Source organism: Chenopodium quinoa, unplaced genomic scaffold (genome assembly GCF_001683475.1).
Source record: "Chenopodium quinoa cultivar QQ74 unplaced genomic scaffold, ASM168347v1, whole genome shotgun sequence".
In the NCBI taxonomy this organism is placed as follows: domain Eukaryota; kingdom Viridiplantae; phylum Streptophyta; class Magnoliopsida; order Caryophyllales; family Amaranthaceae; genus Chenopodium; species Chenopodium quinoa.
The window spans coordinates 130,490-149,108 of record NW_018745521.1 but is presented as its reverse complement, the minus strand read 5'-3'; the positions used below and the strand labels follow the sequence as shown (position 1 = coordinate 149,108).

At 33.5% G+C, this 18,619-nt stretch overlaps 3 protein-coding genes and 2 non-coding genes across 6 annotated transcripts; all 5 read left to right on the top strand.

Moving 5' to 3' along the window:
• The first annotated feature begins 148 nt into the window (after nucleotides 1-148).
• LOC110715301 (serine/arginine-rich SC35-like splicing factor SCL30) lies at nucleotides 149-4,219 on the top strand. Its single transcript, XM_021893870.1, is given in 9 exon segments — nucleotides 149-291; nucleotides 1,058-1,262; nucleotides 1,392-1,469; nucleotides 2,456-2,620; nucleotides 2,738-2,781; nucleotides 3,376-3,460; nucleotides 3,548-3,558; nucleotides 3,561-3,705; nucleotides 3,834-4,219. Coding segments are annotated over 8 exon segments (846 nt in total). The 5' UTR covers nucleotides 149-291; nucleotides 1,058-1,065; the 3' UTR covers nucleotides 3,955-4,219.
• Nucleotides 4,220-8,904: 4,685 nt separating this feature from the next.
• On the top strand, nucleotides 8,905-12,145 carry LOC110715309 (elicitor-responsive protein 1-like). Of its 2 annotated transcripts, none has more exons than XM_021893878.1 (5): nucleotides 8,905-9,428; nucleotides 10,536-10,601; nucleotides 10,859-10,997; nucleotides 11,346-11,478; nucleotides 11,860-12,145. In XM_021893878.1, the coding sequence occupies exons 1-5, from the start codon at nucleotides 9,362-9,364 to the stop codon at nucleotides 11,929-11,931; spliced, it is 477 nt and encodes a 158-aa protein (XP_021749570.1). In that variant the 5' UTR covers nucleotides 8,905-9,361; the 3' UTR covers nucleotides 11,932-12,145. The 2 variants fall into 2 exon arrangements, with proteins under 2 accessions (XP_021749570.1, XP_021749568.1); XM_021893876.1 differs by having other exon boundaries at nucleotides 8,906-9,428; nucleotides 10,533-10,601.
• A 768-nt stretch (nucleotides 12,146-12,913) lies between these two features.
• On the top strand, nucleotides 12,914-12,985 carry TRNAK-UUU. The gene has a single exon. It is a non-coding gene; the product is annotated as a tRNA-Lys (tRNA).
• Nucleotides 12,986-13,063: 78 nt separating this feature from the next.
• Nucleotides 13,064-13,135, top strand: TRNAK-UUU. Its single transcript has one exon. It is a non-coding gene; the product is annotated as a tRNA-Lys (tRNA).
• A 1,375-nt stretch (nucleotides 13,136-14,510) lies between these two features.
• On the top strand, nucleotides 14,511-18,599 carry LOC110715324. Its single transcript, XM_021893891.1, has 9 exons — nucleotides 14,511-15,089; nucleotides 15,240-15,356; nucleotides 15,723-16,023; nucleotides 16,185-16,575; nucleotides 16,648-16,747; nucleotides 16,833-16,892; nucleotides 17,038-17,121; nucleotides 17,550-17,657; nucleotides 17,748-18,599. The coding sequence occupies exons 1-9, from the start codon at nucleotides 15,021-15,023 to the stop codon at nucleotides 18,054-18,056; spliced, it is 1,539 nt and encodes a 512-aa protein (XP_021749583.1). The 5' UTR covers nucleotides 14,511-15,020; the 3' UTR covers nucleotides 18,057-18,599.
• Nucleotides 18,600-18,619: the final 20 nt, after the last annotated feature.

The window sequence follows — 18,619 nt, the reverse complement described above, 5'->3', positions numbered from 1 at the left end:
CGTAGCTCGAACATTGGTCCAAACTATGTACGTGAATAATGCAAAAATTAAATACTATATGAAGTTTAGGTGTTTTCGGTCCACAAGAAAAAAAAAAAGGAAAGAAAATACCTGAACCGACCCACGGTTTCCGTACATAAGTTTAGGCATCGTCATTTAAAAAGGAAAGTACCAGGCTTAGCTTTGAGTTCCAAGGGTTTTCTCTCTCTTTTGGGAGCTCGTGTTTCAATTTTCTCTCTTTTTTCTTTCTCTCTCCTCTTCATCCAACTTTCTGTTTCAATCCAATTTCTGGTAATCTTCTAATTTTTAATCCATCTTCTTTTTTCTTTCAATTTTATGAATTTAATTTGTTATTTTATTTTTTTAATTCGTCGGCGATGAAACCCTAATCTGCGTTTTTTTTTTTTGGTTTTGTTGTTATATTAATTTTGATTCTCGGCAAGTTTCATGTTTTTGTTTTTCTTTGGTGAATTAATTTACCTAGATTGGGTAGATTTTGTGCTTTTGAGATTGTTTATCTGTGGATTTTGTTGTTTTTTTCGAATATAATTTAGAAATTAGGGTTGATGAATAGATTGTCAAACGATTAGAAGTGAAGGTGGTTAAAGGATTTCCGTACTTGATTGTTGTATGAAATAGGTGATGTTTTTTATTTATTATACATTATATAAGATTGTAACTTCACCTGCGATTCATTTGTTTAATTTACCAGCTTCCCTTTGAATTGAATATGTTGTAGAAAATTGCTTTGTTTTGTTTATTGTATAGCTATTTCCAATATTTCTCCACGTTTGTTATGCCCTTTATTTGAAGGGGTATTGTGCTACTATCGAAGTTAAGTTATTGTATGAGCCTGGGAACTCGTTTTGATTGTGTGATTTGGTTTCTACCACTTATGAATTGTACCCTTGGTGTGTATATATAAGGTTCTGTCTAGAAGTGTTGTCCCTATTTTTGTTGTTTTGTTTTTTTAGGTATTTAAAGCACTTTGTTTATTGTCTGCTATCGATGTAGTTCTCGCTTTTTCAAAAGTAAATGATTTTTTTTTGTTTTGTAGCCCACATCATGAGGAGGTACAGCCCTGGTTATTACAGTCCCCCGAAAAGGGGTTATAGTAGTCGAGGAAGAAGCCCTCCGAGAGGTGGATATAGCCCCCCAAGACGGGGTTATAGTCCTCCAAGAAGAGGACATGGTGGTTATGGAAGACGCAAGGAGCCAAATCATGGAAGCTTGTTGGTTCGTAACATTCCATTAGACTGCAGGTAACCACATATGATATTTTTCACCTGTTTTACACTACACTGTTTTGTGCTTGTTTTCTTATTAATTTTATTTTTCGGAAATAAATTTTTTAACACTGCAAATAATAACCAAAAGTCATGTTATTGTAGACCTGAAGAACTTCGAGTTCCTTTTGAAAGGTTTGGGCTTGTCCGTGATGTCTATATCCCAAAGGATTATTATACAGGGTGAGATGTTTATTGCTTTCTTTCGCTGTGTGCTTTAAATTTCCAATACAAGTATATAAGAATTGTAGGTCTTGACATGTCATTTTCTAATTCTTCGTCGATCAACCATCTTTTTACATTAATAATTAATACATTATATTAGTTTTATTATTATTTGTGCTGTGCATCTCCAATTCTCCACCCATCCTTGGCCCTGTCAGTCACTATCCCTAAACCCTAATATGGGAATAGCATAACCTTTGTTTGTTCAATAACCTGGAACTAATGAAAGCGGACTACATTTTTTGGGATGGAGGGTAGTGGCAATATGCCAATATGTGGATGCTTGCGAAATTACTTTGGATAGTGCGTATGCAAAGTGATATTCTTCAAATTTTGTCAAACATATCTCTTTGATTGTCAATAAGATGTTTTCTGAACTGGTTTGTCAGGGGGTATATTGGTTTGAAGTTAAACAAGCCCAAGCCCCACTTTTGATCAAGATCTACTGTATATGATTGCTTAACATTTTGCCTGCCAAGATTTTAGAAGTAATGTTATAAAGAAGAATCTACCTATATGAAGATAAAGTATGTGATGATTATCAATAGAAGCTTGAGTTGAAGAAAGATGATTGATTCTTGATGAAATGAAGACAAGATGGCAAAGTTTTTAGTTTCATCCAGGGTTGAAGAGTTTCATTTATTTGCACGTGATTCATTTAAATACGCGAATTTGAGGAATTTCAAGTCCCATCCTTTTGAAGTTGCCATTCACATTTTTTGAGTGCAAATGGAAAGGTCAGTACCATAGTAGTGGACTCTGTATTGCATTTTGTGTAAGGCTGGTTTGGGCTTCTTGTTAAGGACGAGCTTTGGTAAATCAAGAAAGAGGTATATGTATTGACATTATGGTCTTGCATCATTCACTGTTTGTTTGCACATTTCGGTCTTCATTTGTTATGCATTGAGTGTTTTTCTGAACTCTGTTTATGAATTGCCATACAGGGAACCCCGTGGCTTTGCTTTTGTGCAGTTTGTGGACTCTTATGATGCTTCAGAGGCTCAATATCACATGAATGGGCAGATTTTTGCTGGACGAGAGATAAGCGTAGTTGTTGCTTCAGAGTCGAGAAAAAGGCCTGAGGACATGCGCCGGAAAACCAGGCAGAGGTAGGCATGCATATCTGTTTTGACCTCAAGTCTATTTGTGATTGAATGCTTGATGGAAGCCTGGGAAGTAGTGAGATATTATTTGATGATTGTTTTTATTTTTGGTATCTTGTGCAGAAGTGGTGGTCCACGATATGGTGGACGAAGATCACCTGGTTACAGTAAGTAATTAAGCTTATTTTTTTGTCATTGATGTAATCAAAGGAAGCTTATTTTTTGCCTTAGGTCTTGTTTATGTTTATGATTGTCATTAATCGTGGCCTCGGTGGTCTGGAGATTTAATATTATTGCAGTGTTGTGCACTTGTGCGTATGGTTTATCATACTATAGTGTTGATACACATATCTATTATTTATTAATCTGCAGTTAGTCCATATTTGTGGCCATGTTGAACGCTCATATTCTGTTCATTCGTTAAATTGCCTTAATTATTTGATATAGATCTATTTAGTCTCTATGAGTAAATAGCTCTATTAGTTATGCTGCATACAATTTTCTTCTGTTTGGAACTGGTTTTTGATGGCAACCCATAGATTCTGCTAAACTATTTGATCTTTTGTGAAAGATGATGAATTAGAACCGTCGCTTATATAGTGATGTGAGAATGTACAATAGCCTCTTATTTAGGCATAATAATTGAGCTGTTACTTTGTAGGTGTCTCCTGACATTGTATTCTGTAAACTTTTTAAAAAAGTTATTTTTCTTTATCATTTACGATCAATGTTTGATTAGGGTATATCTATGTTGTTGTCAGGACGTTCTCGTTCACGATCAGTTTCCCGCTCACGCTCGCCTCGCTTTCGCTCTGGTTCTGGCTCTAAAGGAGGTCATCACTCAAGGTACATTTTAAATGCTGTTTAAATCTACAAGTTTCTAATATGCATGTGCATGAGGGTGCATTTTAAAGCTAATATGTTTTTTTTCAGGTCCTATTCCCCTCTCCTAGAAGACGTGAGGAGAACTCAGCCTCTCCTAGTAGAAGGCCTGTTGATCGCTCGAGATCTCCTAGGGATTCACCACGTGGTGGAGATGCCCGTAGATCATTTTCACCTGATCATGAAGATCGTAATGAAACTGCTATTGGGTATGTCAAGAAGTCTTGTTTCTTTTGTTCATTTTTTGAGTTTTTATTGATTAGGACTAGTGTGATACACTGCCATCTGTTAAAGGTTTCACAGCATTTATACTGAGTTATCGGTGCCTCCATTCCAGGAAAGCTAAATACGAAGCTGAGGAAGAACGAGGCCGGGGAGATTCTCCAAGGCGTGTTTCAAGATCACCATCTGGCTCAAGATCTCGATCTGCGGATGCGTCACCAGCCCCTAGTAGATGAGCAGTGGGATCATGTGATTCTAGTTTGAGCCAGCTTGGGCTATAATCTGCAGAAACAGTTTATAAACTGCTTGTTCTGTTAGTTTAAATGTCATGTGAACCAGGATCTTATAGTATGTGATTATGCTGACTTGTTCAGACTTTCGGATCTTAATCTAGTACTTCGTACCTTGTGTCTTTGCCAATGCTTCTGTCATGGATGTTTTTGTTATCAGTATGGATTATATATTTTATGTTATCTGATTGGTTAAAAATTACTTTTGGAACCCTTCGTCGAATTATTAGACTATTAGAGAGCCTTTATTATTTTTGGATAAAATAGAATATTCCCAAGAATTGCAACAATTAATTTATTCAAATAATACTCCCTCTTTCTCTTTATTTTTGTACCATTATTATTTTTTGGGTCAAATTTTGTATACTTTGACCGTAATTTACCGTTAATTTATAAGAGATAATATAGTCATGAGTGATCTTGTTAGATTCGGCTCATTGCATATTTTATTAATATTATGTTTTTATAATTTTAACGTGTATAAAAATGAAGATATATATTTTTTTTCTGGTGAGCCCGAGGGGCAAGCCCAAATAAAGTGAAAATGAAAATGAAGATATGTGCACTCTAAGACACGTCTTGGAGACCGTAAAAAATCAAATGGAGCAAAAAAATAGGGACAGAGAGAGTAAGGAGGAATTCATGTGTATTGCTAGTTTGCAACAATGAATTGCTAAATTAATGTGCATTCGTATTCAATATGAACTTGTTTACAACCTCAAAAGAAAATGAGGATCAACAATGCTACTCTGTATTATAAGTACAAAAAAACAAGGCCCATTTCCATACTTCAATAATGGGGGAAATACAAATTCATAGGAATTGTGTTTAAGATTAGTTGTTTGGTTAGCAAAAATGTAGAAAGTGGAAATTCCTAAGGAATTTGGATTCCTACAAAACATGTGAATTAATTTCACACACCCTACCTTGGTCACTCGAACTTCTTACATGTATTTTGGGTAAAATTACATTATTGTCCTCAAAATTTTGGGAAAGTAGTTCAAGTTATAATAATACATAGGTATAACATAAGTTAACTAGACAAAACATAGGAAACTAATTAATGGGAAATACGATTTTCTATACACAATTTTAGTATTTTCTAGGCAATAAAAATTTCCATGTATTGTAACTTTTTATAGGCATTTAATTCTCATATGCAACCAAATGAAGCCTGAGTAATAGATAACCATTTGGTTATGCATGTAAATCCATTTACTACAAGATCCAATTGATTCTATAATCAACATTTACATACTTCATATTACTATCACCAAGTGATTAAAATAGATGAGATTACAACGAAAATAAAATTTGCATAATGGCATTCGTTTCATATATTACTATTGAAGAGGCGAAAATTTGTTTATTTGGAAAATGTAAAAAGTGTTAGAGTAGTCTTCATAATAGGTTTTGTGAATGATGAGAAATTAGTCCCATATTGGTAGAATAGAAGTTGGTTAAATAGGTTAGTCTATATAGCTAAATATTGGATGGAAGTCCCACATTGATAGAATAGAAGAAGTTAGCTTCTTCAATTCTATTTAACTTTTTATTGAAACAAGTTCAACATTGGTGGAATAGAGGATGTTAGCTTACTCTATTCAATTTAACCTGATGTTGGGGAGAAACTCCCACATTGGTTAAATAGAAAAGTTTAGCTTGAAGCTAGTTTATAAGTTACTCTATTCTATTTAACTTGATCTTGGGAAGAAGCTCCTATATTGGTTAAATAAAAAAGTTTAGCTTGAACCTAGTCTATAAGTTTAATATTTGGAGCATAACAAAACTTTTAACGTGTGTCATGGTTTATGACCACGGGCCTGATCAGACGGGCTTTGCCTGGTCGGGCGCGAACATATACTTAGAAATATAATATTTGCTCGTCCGATAGGGCTAAGTTAGCCCGGTCGAGCATGAGAGCAAACTTATTTTTTGAAGTATAGATGGTCCGATCAGGCGGGCTTTGCCCAATCGGACGCGAGCCTAGTTAAAAGATGTGTTCGTTTATTTGCCCGATTGGGCGGGCTTGGCTTGATCGGGTGAGTGTAAGCGGTTACTTTCCTACGGTTAAATTGATTAGGATAATAGTGACTATTCATTAAAATTCAGACCATCTTAATTAGTTATTATTTGGAAATAGTGACTCTTTGATTAAAAAAGCTGTTCATTATATATTTTAATGGCTCTAAATATTTTTTTTTTTTACTTTATCTTCTTCTTTCTTATCTATTCTATTGTTCTTAAAGTATTCTTAGCCTCTTAGGAAGTTCAATTACATTGTTTTAATTGATCTCGAACTTAGGGAAAATCCTGAAAGCATAGTGGGGGTTAAAATTGCTTTAAGGATAGTGTAAAAACGTCCCTAATTCTTCATCCCCATAATTATTTTCAACATAGGTGTCCGACATGGAGCAAACTCCAAAATTGAAGAAATCGTAAGCAAAAAAACTATAATTCCTTGCAAATATACTAATTAGATATTCCCAATCTTCCAAAATAAAGTGAAAGAACATTGACTAACTTGTGCTAGTCAATCATCTTCCAATTTTATATCTGCTGAAACATCAAGTTACTACGTATTACTCTTAGATGCCAAAAAAAGGAGTAATTAAAATTGTTCCTACCAAAAAAAACAATACATTCACATAAAATGATAAAAATATTATTTACTTGTGCTGCTTAAATCATTTTTTTCCGCAATTATGCAAACGTTGTAGTTGCCACAAAGTTCGTTGAATTTTATTCAATGATCATTGGACAAGAAGTTGTTAGCGGTCAAAGTATAGCTGGTTTGACACAAAGCCACCATAGTTTTTATTTTTAGACGAAGTATAAAAAAAAAAAAAAAAAAAAAAAAAAAAAAAAACTCAATTAATTAATTAATTATCAGAATATGTCATGTGTTACAAAATATATTCAATGTGGATGCTCATTATTGCTTGTAACCCCCTAGTATTATACCACCCATTGTAACCCCCATATGTCATTACCTCTATTGTAACCCCCACTTAAATGGAATCTTAATTTTTCATGAAGGTTACATATTATATATATATATATATATATATATATATATATATATATATATATATATATTATGGGCTAATCAAATGACAACAAAAAGGATTTACCATCCACATCTCTCTCTAATATCCTCCCTTTCCCTTATTTTATAACATCATGAGAATTTTCGTATGACTTGACTTTCTCGCATTCTAGGACATTGAAGTTTACCAAATCTTCGAGAAAACATCCTCAAGTAGGATATAATCTACCATCAAGGTTTTTCAGCCCTATAAAATGCTACACACAACGTTATTTATACGTAATGACAAAACATATTTCTTATTTCTTCTGTCTTTGAAAGTTTGACTTTTGTATTTTTGACATATAGAGTAGTTTGCAGTGTGTATGTTATCTTCAAATATAAGTAAGTAATTGTAAAAAAATTTAAAAAAGTTCAAATTTAAAGAATTTATAGTGTGAGGTGTGACGAACATAATTAGATTTTATGTGTAAGAAAATAGTACTCCCTCCATTCCTTATTTACATGCCTATTTTTTTTTTGGGTTTCAAAATTACATGTCTATTTCTATTTTAAAAATGTACTTTTTGACAATTTTCCCTCTTTATGATGAGTTGTCTATCATTTTTTTTTTGTACTTTTGACATCATTTTCCAACATTTTCTCTCTCCATATCTTCAATAATTACCAACTATATTTTCTTTCTCTCTATCTCTCTCTAACCCCACATTTTTTTTTACTTCTCAATCATGGCTTTTAAGTTCCTTAATTCTCGTGTAAAATGGGAAGTAGACATGTAAATAAGGACGGAGGGAGTAACTTTTTTTTATTATTATACAAATCATAAAATATGATTTGTGTTGGAATAAAAAAAGGGAATTCAAGGCGTTACTTCCCACTCTTAATTTCTTGAGTAATTCTCATAACCCCCCATTTTAAGTGGAAGTTTAAGGTGATTAATCACCACCGTTATACTCTTGTGTAACTCTTATAACCCCCTTCTTAAGAGGATGTTTAAGATGATTAAATACCACCATTATTCTGATTATTTACCTCACTTGATGTTTGTTGGGATTCTTCTTCTATGTTTCTCTATAAATAGAAGAAGCCTTTTTTTTATGTTTTATACACTTGAAAAATACATCAAACACAAAGCTTAAACACATTCTTTATTGGGCATAAGTTACTTGACTCCAACCTTCCACCCAAAAGTGCCTTTGTGTGGAAGTGTTGTGCTAACCTTAGGGAACAAGCCGGCGAATATAATTGAGCACCTTGATTGCGCCGGAATTTCATTTTCAAGTCAGTGATTTGCATCACGACACACCGATATTGTTCATTGTTTGTGAGATCATCTTTTCGATCTTACTTAAATATTATTATACTATTTGTACTAGACTACCCCTTTATTTACAACACTTTGTTTATGGTTGAAATTATTTTATGGGTAATGCTATATGCAGCCCTTAAGCATTTAATATATTTCCCTTTTCAGTATTAATTTGAGAATTTATCTGACAATTCACGAGTAAATCAGTGTAATAAATATTTATTTATTGTGTATTCTTCTTACTTTTAGCTTCTTATATTAAGCCCTTACGGCTGTATATATCTTTTTCCTTATTGTATTTTGATTGCTTGAATAATAAATTAGTCAAAATTTTTAAGAGTAGAGGTAGTATGGAGTATGTAAATTTATAAATATGTCATCCATCTAAAATTAGTTGACATATTATCTAACCTGTAACTTGTAAGTTGTAACAATACTTAGTCCTCGAAGACTACCCTTTTTTTTATAGACAAGGCAAACAACGGATATGAGAAATTCTAGACATACTTATTGGATACATAGTATCTTTCTAGAATCCTAGGTATAAATACTACTAGCACATCAATGTAAGATATAAGAGTAATCAAAAGTGGTGTACTAAGTTTAATTACACTAACCCCTAAAAAATAGTTAAATAACACAAGTTTCCCTTAATTTATTATGAAATTCCCTCCAAAAAAAATTAAATAAAAAATAGTGAAATAGCCTAATGTATCAAAGTTTGACCTGACCTATTCTGTAAAACTTCATTTTCTCCGTCAACTTATCACAAAAACGAGTAACGACTCCAGCTTTATTCCACCTTATATAAGGACTTACCCTCCACAAATAAACTTCATCAATTTTCAAACGGCCTTAATTTTTTCATTTAACCTTCTTGCACAAAAATTATAACTTTTTAATTAGATTCATCAGAAAATTATTTACTTAAAAAAAAAAAAAAAAAAAAAAACAGAGAAAAAGAAATTGTCGGGAAAAAAGAAAATTTGGAAGAAATGACAGGAGGATTGCTTGAGGTTTTGGTGGTTGCAGCTTCTGGTCTTCCCAACGTTGATTTTCTAAGTATGTCTAGTTTTTCTTCCTTGTTTCTTAATTATTTATTTTTATGATTTATTTCGCTTTAGTTTTGCTGATTTTACACCATTATTTCACTTTTTGTATAAGTTCATGCATGCTTGAGATTTGGTTGAATTCGTCGTGGAAATTTGAGTATTTTTAAATTAATTACAAGAGAAATTATCATCAATTTGGAAGAGCGTTGGAGGAATTTGGGTAGAACTTCAACAAAATAACAAAGATAGTTGGTAATGTTTTAAAGATTGGTTTTGATATCGAGTATAGTTGCACGTATTGATTGAATCTCGTTTACATCATTACTTTTTATGGGTGTTACAACTCACAACTCTCTATAAACCAATAGTGCTGATTACATTATGACAATTACAGTAGTTGCTCTGTTAAATTCCTGGAGTAATTTCCTAATTCATACACCCTAAAGTAGGCTAATAAAAAAGCGGAAGAAGTATTATTTCTAACGCCCCATGAACAATAATGTTATTCAAATTTCAAATTCAAAAAAAGTTGGTTTTTGAACCAAAATTGTCGTTTTATGCTTTAATAATCCTGGATATCATGTACACCAGTAATTTATGGCGGATTGGCAGCTATGCATGCAAGAGTTGTTTCATACTTTGACTCCAATCAGTTTCAAATTGTAACAAGTCGAGTCAACACTGAGTTTATGCCATGTGTTTAATGTATTTACATACGAAGTAACTTAGATTTAATTTATTTAAGAACGAAGGGAGTAGATAATCTAGATATCAAGTAAATAACCTATACATATGGTGTAGTAATTTATTGTATCAGTTTGGTGAGAAGGACAAATTATATATATATTTCGAGTCTCTCGTGTGCCATTGGAATTGGATTTTTGTCTGTATGATAGCTAAATCACCGCAGAAGAAATTTTGAGTCAAGCTTAATTGTCCTTTGATAATTAGATGACTTATTAAGTTATTAGTTGAATCACGATGCCACGACGTTGAAGTATACCTGGGACTTTTGATGGTTTCGAGTTGATTTGTTCTTTCTTAATTACAAGTATATTTCTAAGCACTTCAAACTTTCAAAGTTCTAAACGGTTTTATTCTTATTATTTGTTAGCAGATAAAATTGATCCCTATGTCGTGGTTAAGTACAAAGGCCAAGAGCGAAAGACCAAAGTTGCAAGAGGTGTGTATCTGTTATATACTTGCATTACATTCTTTATGTTCTTCCACTTGATTAAGAACTCAAATCACAAAAGTAAATTTCGTATGCATCAGTAGTTTAAGTAGTTAGTCGTGAATGGTAAGATAACTAGCAGTTTCATATGCATCTCAAGATGTAAGATTAAAATTTGATTAATCCCTTTTGTTACGAGCTTGGTTAGGATTAAGACATAACGGAAATTGAAACTTATTTGACATTGTACATATTGTCCATTGCAGGACAAGGTGGTAATCCAGAATGGCACCAAAAATTGACATTCAGGGCAGAGTACCCTGGCTCAGGAAGTGACTACCACATCAATCTAAAGATCATGGACCACGACACCTTCTCTTCTGATGATTACATTGGTGAAACTAAGTATGTTCTTTTTACTTATTGGTGAAAATTGTCTTCTATCTTTTGGGTAATGAATCAATTTATCACTTTAGAAAGCCTTGAATTTAGATCATTATTAGTTCAACAATTGGCTTTGGCGTTGACTAGTCTGGAAGTAATAGTCTTGTTGTTTGCTCCGGTAATGTGACAAGTAAGTCTAGATTGAGGTTGTTCAATGATCAATTTGTATGCTAAAAGAAATCTATTATAGATACACGATTTTATGCGTGATGCACAGCAGAATGAATATATCCAAAGGCATGTATATTAAGTTTGGAGTTGTGATTGATTAGGTGGTTGGCTAATAGAATAATTGGTGTTTTATAACAGGATTCATGTGGAAGATCTTCTAGCTTTAGGAGTGGAGAATGGCTCTTATGAAATGAATCCGACAAAGTTCAGAGTGACTGGAAGTAATGAAAAGTACTGTGGTGAGATCAAAGTTGGTGCTAAATTCACCAAGGTACAATTTCTCTCTTTTTTCTCAAGTGTTGAAAAAAATATTCTTGTAGTTTGCATGATTTTGCTTGAATAGTTGAAATGTACATGCTCATAACATACCTAATGACTTCCAAAACTAAGTTTTAGTACCTAATCTAAGCTCAATTCTTTAGTATGATGAAGTAATTCGATCTAAAGATATCTAAAATACTTGAGTAATACTCATTCCGTATTAATAAGTGTTGTGGATAAGAAACTAGAATAGTAAATTAGGATTGTAGAAATGCATGATCAATCGTTATACCATTTTGGCATATAAATATGTAGCACTTAACCTTTTTGTATAGATTATAATCATGATCAATCGGTATATCTAAACTGGGTGTTCGTTTGTATTTTGCAGGCATCAGATTACGACGATGATGAAGAGTTAGGAGGATGGAAGAATAGCTACGGTGATGACTCTGATGAATAACTTCCTTAATAATCAATCATTATTGAATTGGACTAAAATCAAATATCAATTATTGTAAATATTTGTACTTTGTAGTTGAATCGCTTTGGAAGTTTTCACCTTAGAGTTTTCTGGTGCTTTGAGTTGATCACAGAAGACTTGGGACAACTAATTTTGTAATTTAGTTCAAATCTTAGAATCTATTCAATTGATATCTTTATTCAGCAAAAAAAAATTCAAATTTCAACAAAATGTAATTTAGGGATCCAATTGCACTTTTCATCTAAATTGCGTTGATCGTATAGATTTTACTTTTAAAAAAAGCTAAGGAAGAAGGGATCCTATTGAACCGATATCCCAGTACTCCCAAACAAATGTATGTGGTTGGCGGGGCTCAAACTCGTGACCTCAAAGTCATAAGGTGAGTTCCCTACCAACTCCAGTACGGAGTATTAGTTATTGTGAATTTGTGACATACTTATACTTCGTATATATTTTGTATTAATTTATTATTGAGAAATTTGATTGTTTATTTTTCAATATATTATTATTAATCATACAACACAGTAAATTATTCACATCTTTTTGCATTTTCCTCTACAATGTTGTATTGATCGTTTAGTAGTCTCCTATATATATTTCAAGGAAGTAAAAAAAAAATGTATATATACGAAGTACTATTTTGTATTGATGATTCAAACGCCATAAAAAGAAAAGCGAAAATAAATTAGAAGAAATTTGGGTCATTTTAATTCTTTAGCCACTTTTTTTTTTTAATTTTTTTAAAATCTTTACGAGAAGTTAATTGTAACAGCAATGGCACCGAAGATGAATTAGAGAGTCCCTAGTGTTTGAAGTAAAACATTAATTTATAGGAGTATTCATTGTCTAAACTATAAAGCAGGAAATATGAAAACTTGGGGTACTCTAAGTGAAATTAGTTATTATCAAATAGAATTAAATTTGATATAAAAATACAATTTATATATTGTGTTACCACTAAGCCTTCTTAGCTCAGTGGTAGAGCGCGTGGCTTTTAACCACGTGGTCGTGGGTTCGATCCCCACAGACGGCGTTATTTTAATTTTGCAATGTAAGATATACAAGTATAAGAATTAAGATATAAATTAAACTTGAACTAAAATAACACTAAGCCTTCTTAGCTCAGTGGTAGAGCGCGTGGCTTTTAACCACGTGGTCGTGGGTTCGATCCCCACAGACGGCGAATTTATTATTAATCTTTCTCCAAATAGCAAGTTAAGCACGTGCTTTACAAACGGCGATATAGTTTATTTTAAATTTTTATTTTTTATTTAAGTTTCATTTTTAGAGGAATAGTAGAGTAAGTATCCGGGTTCAACTCAATTTCATCTATATGGCATGAGTCATACTATATTTCGCCAAGGTCTATTTCAACTCGATCATTCAATTTTAGGTATAGTTTGAGTTCAGTTTCGGCAAAGGTTCATTTCAACTTGATCATTCAAGTTTAGGTATAGTTTGAATTTTGTATCGAGTCAACTTTCTGCATGTAGCCGGCTGACATACAATAAACTCTTACCGAGTTACCACTAATGAAAATCAAAACTCACATCAACTTTTTGCATGTGGCCGGCTGACATATAATAAACTCTTACCGAGTTACCACTAATGAAAATCAAAACTCACATCAACTTTTTGCATGTGGCCGGCTGACATATAATAAACTCTTACCGAGTTATTTCTAACCAATTAAGTAACCTCTAAATTTCAGATCGAGTCAATTTCAAATCATTTAGCTAGTATGATTCAAATTTGGATTGAGATATTCAAATTCAATTCAATATTTGTCAACTATAATATTGAGCATGAGAATCTTGTCATTTGCAACTCCATGAATTTTGATCAACTACTCATTTCAAATTGGGGCTAGCGGACCTAAGCAATATAGTATTATTAAGTTCAACTCCTACAAGTGATTGACTTTATAATATAATTATACTTGTATCCACTAAGTTAGTCTTGTTCCAAATTCGTTGACCAAAAAGCAAAAGGCATAACAGTTATTTAAAAATAATAATTATCACAACAATTCAACAACTAAAATAAACAATACTTGTTGAAGGCAAATGCTAGAGTTTAAGGGAAAAAGAATGGTTAGATGTTGATTCATCAGCTACAACAGGCTAACAGCATAACCTGGTAGTTGAAGCATCACTACCACAAAACGGAAGAAATTACTTCAAAATGGATACAGTTATGGATTTTAGTCCTAAGTGTGGTTGACAATTCCTTTTTATGCGTTTGTTTCCAAAGGTTTAGTTTTTACTATTCTAGACTTTCAAATTTTCCTTGCAAAACATTACACAAAGATGACTTATTATATTATTCGAACTCTCAAAGGTGTGACTTGTTATGTGTCTATCCCCCATCTGATGTAAGACCTGTCGCACCCAAGACTTGCAAAGGGTTTAAAAAGTCGTTTATCCTCTCCTGCTGGAATTAGTAATTGGTACGTGGTATAATGTGTTACATTCAGTTAATATAGTCAGCACTATAGACATATCATTGTTGATGTTGAAGTTTTAACCCCTTTGCAGATCTTGATTAAAATATCACTAAAGCCAAGGTCATAAACTAGTTAAATTTAATTAAAAACATAAAATAATCTTGTCAAATTCAAAGCACCAAAATCCTGACAATCTCTTTATCTATTGTGCCACCTGTTTCTATGGATTCTGAGTATAAACCTGTAATACGTAGGTTTTTTTTTTTTTTTGGGAAAGATAAAAAAAACAATGTCATGCGCTTCACGTCCTTCACCTCCCTTCAAATAGGCATAAAAATAAATGAACACAAATGATTTCATGTGATTTATTTCCTTTAAGTTATTATCTTAAAAACCTTAATTTGATAAGTTATACTTTCTCCACCATCACCTGATCACTAACCTCTCCACCGCAACTCAACTCAACCTGCTTCTTGTTATTCATTCCTTTCCTACCTTTTTGTATTGCTGCCTTTATTTCTGTCTCTTCATCCATCCTTTTATAACTCGACTAACATTATGGGCACCAACCAGTATGCTCGTATGTACGTGTGAATTGTGATATTCCTTACTAGAACGAACAATGAAATTCGAAGACTTCTTAATGCCGTCAAGTGAAAAGCAACGCAGAAAGATTGCTCTCGAGGAGGAGGTAATATATCTTTTAAATATTTCAGAATCTCCAGCTTATACAGCTACAACAAAAATTATCAGAGCTTTAATCTCGATGATAGACCGTGGCTACCAAAATTCTTATAAATGTTGAAAACTTTGATTAATTACCTGAATTTATGTCCTATAGGTTGAGGAGCTGCAAGAGAGACTAACTGGGGAGCTGCAGATAAACAGCGTGCTGCAGAATGCATTAAAGGGATCTCTTCTTTCCTGTTCTTGCCTTTCTTCAAGGCTAACCCTAGAGGTAATTGGCTTTCGCTTTCTCGTAGTACTAGTTGCCTGGATGTTAGACCAGAAATTAGTTAACTTGCAGACATGCCACAGTTAGCTGGTTATCAGGTCATAAAACAAGAACAGTAACGAAGTTTGTGTATTTAACGAAGAAATTTAAGTTTGTGCATAATATAATATACTCCAGTGAAGAAAACAAAATGTTTTGACAAACTGATTGCTACACTAACATTCACATGAGAAATTCTGAATGTAACCACTAAATTTCGTAACAGGTACTTTAATCATCTTATAACATATAATAAGTGATATAACCAAATGGAATCCAAGGTTGCAAAACATGTCCAAAATCACAGTCTAAATTACGCTTCTGGTGCAGGTACAGGTGCTTCTAGCGGAATTAGAAATGGTAGAGAAAGAAATCAATTGGCTAGAAACTAAAGTTGAGAAGCTGAAAAAGAATACGTACAACGAGAAGAAACTTATCAAAAATAACGACTTAGAGCAACCGAAAAAGTACCTGGAGTGGCAATTACCATACAAACAGCAAAATGGAGGAGAGCTTAAAGATTCAAAATGGGTTACAGTAATAAGAAGTCATAACAGGCGAAAAAGCAGTTTAGATGAGGGAAGATTATCTTTGAGCTCTATCTCAGACATGCAAAGTTCTTTTGCGAAAGGTTAGTAAAAACTGCTTTTAAAAAAATCAGGATTCCAATCTATACAATTCAGAAACTCCTTTTAAATAATAAATGTAGCAAATACTCCGTATGGCAATTGTAATAAATAAAGAAACATATCTTATTCACTTAAATTTTCATTGCACCATGGATGAAAGCAGAAGAAACTGCCAAGAGATACCTGAGAATTATCAGAAATAAACCAAACCGCGTCATAGATGCTGAAGCCAGCAATGAGGAACCAAATAGACTCTCTGAAGAACTTCTCAAATGCTTGATAAACAAATTTGTAAAGCTAAACCAGACATCATCAGAAAAAGAATCAACTTCTGCTGCTTCCAAGCATAATTTAAACTGCATCAACTCCAAAGGCTTTTCACCCAAAAATACATTCAGCTGTAAAGCAAGATCATCTATCACCAGTGATGACGGAGTTTCACAGGATGGCACAGAAATTGGTTTTGGCCCTTATAAGAAATTCATCCAAATCACAAGAAACTCACTGAAGACAGCTCGGCTTTCAGATTCATGTCCTGCAACCAGAAAATTGAGGTACCTAGTACATTCCTCAGCAAATATCTACTGTAAGAAGGAAAACTGACATGCTATAGGACTCCATATCAGGGTTCTGCTGCAGAAGTTATGCTACGTGGACCTGTCATTCTTGAGTAACAAACAAAAGCTAGCTTTCTGGATCAACATCTATAATGCCTCTATAATGCATGTACTGTAAGAAATCTTCAACCAGTCCGAATCCAACTAGATACCAAAACTTTGGTACTGACACTTTTTTTGTGTTCTGGAACCAGGCTTACTTACAATATGGGCTGCCAAATACACAGGAGGGAATGTTGACACTTCTGAACAAGGTAGGTATCCATGCTGCAGCTCTTCATCCTTTGCAGGCAAAGAAAACATGTGTCAGTAGCATAAAGCAAAGCTAGAATAGGAAAGCAATATTTAGAAAATTAAATCTGTATGATAGGGAAGAACTGATGTGTATTTTTGTACCAGGCAGCTCTAAATGTTGGCGGAATAGTGCTGAATGCTCTGGCAATTGAGCATTACCTTCTTCGACATCCAAGTGATCCAAAACTTGTAAGTAGTCAAAGAATCTTCTTACATTCCATCTCCTTTAGTATAATGATTTGATATTTTATAATTGAAACTAGAGAGAAATGCATAAGAACATCTATGCATGCAACATTACCTATGCAGAGCGCTTTCCTAAACCTACATTTGCTTCTTCTCCAACCCCTAGGCCAACTCCTATACAAAGTAAATCTTTGCAAACTAGGATAAGAAAAAAGAAACTAAATCGATCTTAGATTTCCTCAGAATATAAAAACAATCTTAATTGATATTGTATGTCGACATTTATAATTGCATTCATCTGAGGAGTTGGTCAACAAATAATATTCAGGGGATAGAATCATTCAAACAAAGCGGAGTTTTTCATTCATTAATCCTACACTATTCTCTGCATCTTCAGACTCTTCACCTAACTCATCAATTTCAATGTATAGGATCTCATAAACGAGAAGGAAATGTTACTACGCCGGGCTTATGGACTGCGATATCCAGAACCGAACATCACCTTTGCACTTTGCCGAGGCAATTGGTCTTCACCAGCAGTGAGTATAATCTCCTTGACCATATACACTCTTATCACCTGGTGTTACAGTAAACCTCAAGCTAAGCATATCAGTAATTACAATATGCAGATGTGGATTTATACTCCAGAAGATGTGGTAGATCAATTAAGTAGAGCAAAAGTGGAATACTTGGAAGCATTTATACGAGTAACAAGCAAGAGGAAGATCCTAGTGCCCAAACTCCTTCAATGGCACATGCAAGATTTTGCAGATGACATGGAATCATTGATAGAGTGGATATATAGCCAATTACCGCCAAATGGGGTATTAAAAAGAGCAATAATGGAGTGCCTATATGAAGACAGAAAGCTTCCAACAGGAAAGATGATAGAAATTGTGCCCTACCAATATGAATTCCAGTACTTGCTGCCACATTAGAGGAATAACAAGCGTGAAAAAGGAACTAACACATCTGGTGCAACAGGCACACTAAATTACATAACTTAACATAGCTGTATAGCTTCATTCATAATGGGATCAATTTATCAAAAAATTCCTATCTCGGTTCTCAAAACAGTAGAAATTGTACAAAATATATTCTGTAACTTGCTAACAGATGATTCAAGAAGTCCTATGTACTAATGGTAGTATCTAGGTAGCATTGGTACTAGGCTGTAGTACAATCAACAGACAAATTATAACCAAACACTTCAACTAGCTGTGGAATAGTTATTGTAATATGCACAGTCAAACTGTTCAGTACTATACTATCTCCACATCCAACTATATAAAATTAGGTACAAATTGATTTCACATTGCAGTGACGTGTACCCAGCAAAGGATTGTTTCAAAAGTGTGCAAAGTTAACACACCTCTCGGACTCCAGTTTGACTGGAATATGATATATTGCTAGCTGCCATTCTTACCTTTACATGGGAAGTTTGTTGGCAGAAGCTATAGGAACTCTACCCAATGTTCACTCGGCCACTAGAGGTGTCAAG

Coding starts and splice junctions, on each gene's coding strand:
- LOC110715309 (XM_021893876.1), top strand. CDS start 9,362: ATGACAGGAGGATTGCTTGAGGTTTTGGTGGTTGCAGCTTCTGGTCTT. Junction 9,429..10,532: donor TCCCAACGTTGATTTTCTAA/GTATGTCTAGTT, acceptor ATTATTTGTTAG/CAGATAAAATTGATCCCTAT. Junction 10,602..10,858: donor AAAGACCAAAGTTGCAAGAG/GTGTGTATCTGT, acceptor TGTCCATTGCAG/GACAAGGTGGTAATCCAGAA.
- LOC110715324 (XM_021893891.1), top strand. CDS start 15,021: ATGAAATTCGAAGACTTCTTAATGCCGTCAAGTGAAAAGCAACGCAGA. Junction 16,893..17,037: donor TGTTGACACTTCTGAACAAG/GTAGGTATCCAT, acceptor TTTTTGTACCAG/GCAGCTCTAAATGTTGGCGG. Junction 17,122..17,549: donor ATCCAAGTGATCCAAAACTT/GTAAGTAGTCAA, acceptor TTCAATGTATAG/GATCTCATAAACGAGAAGGA.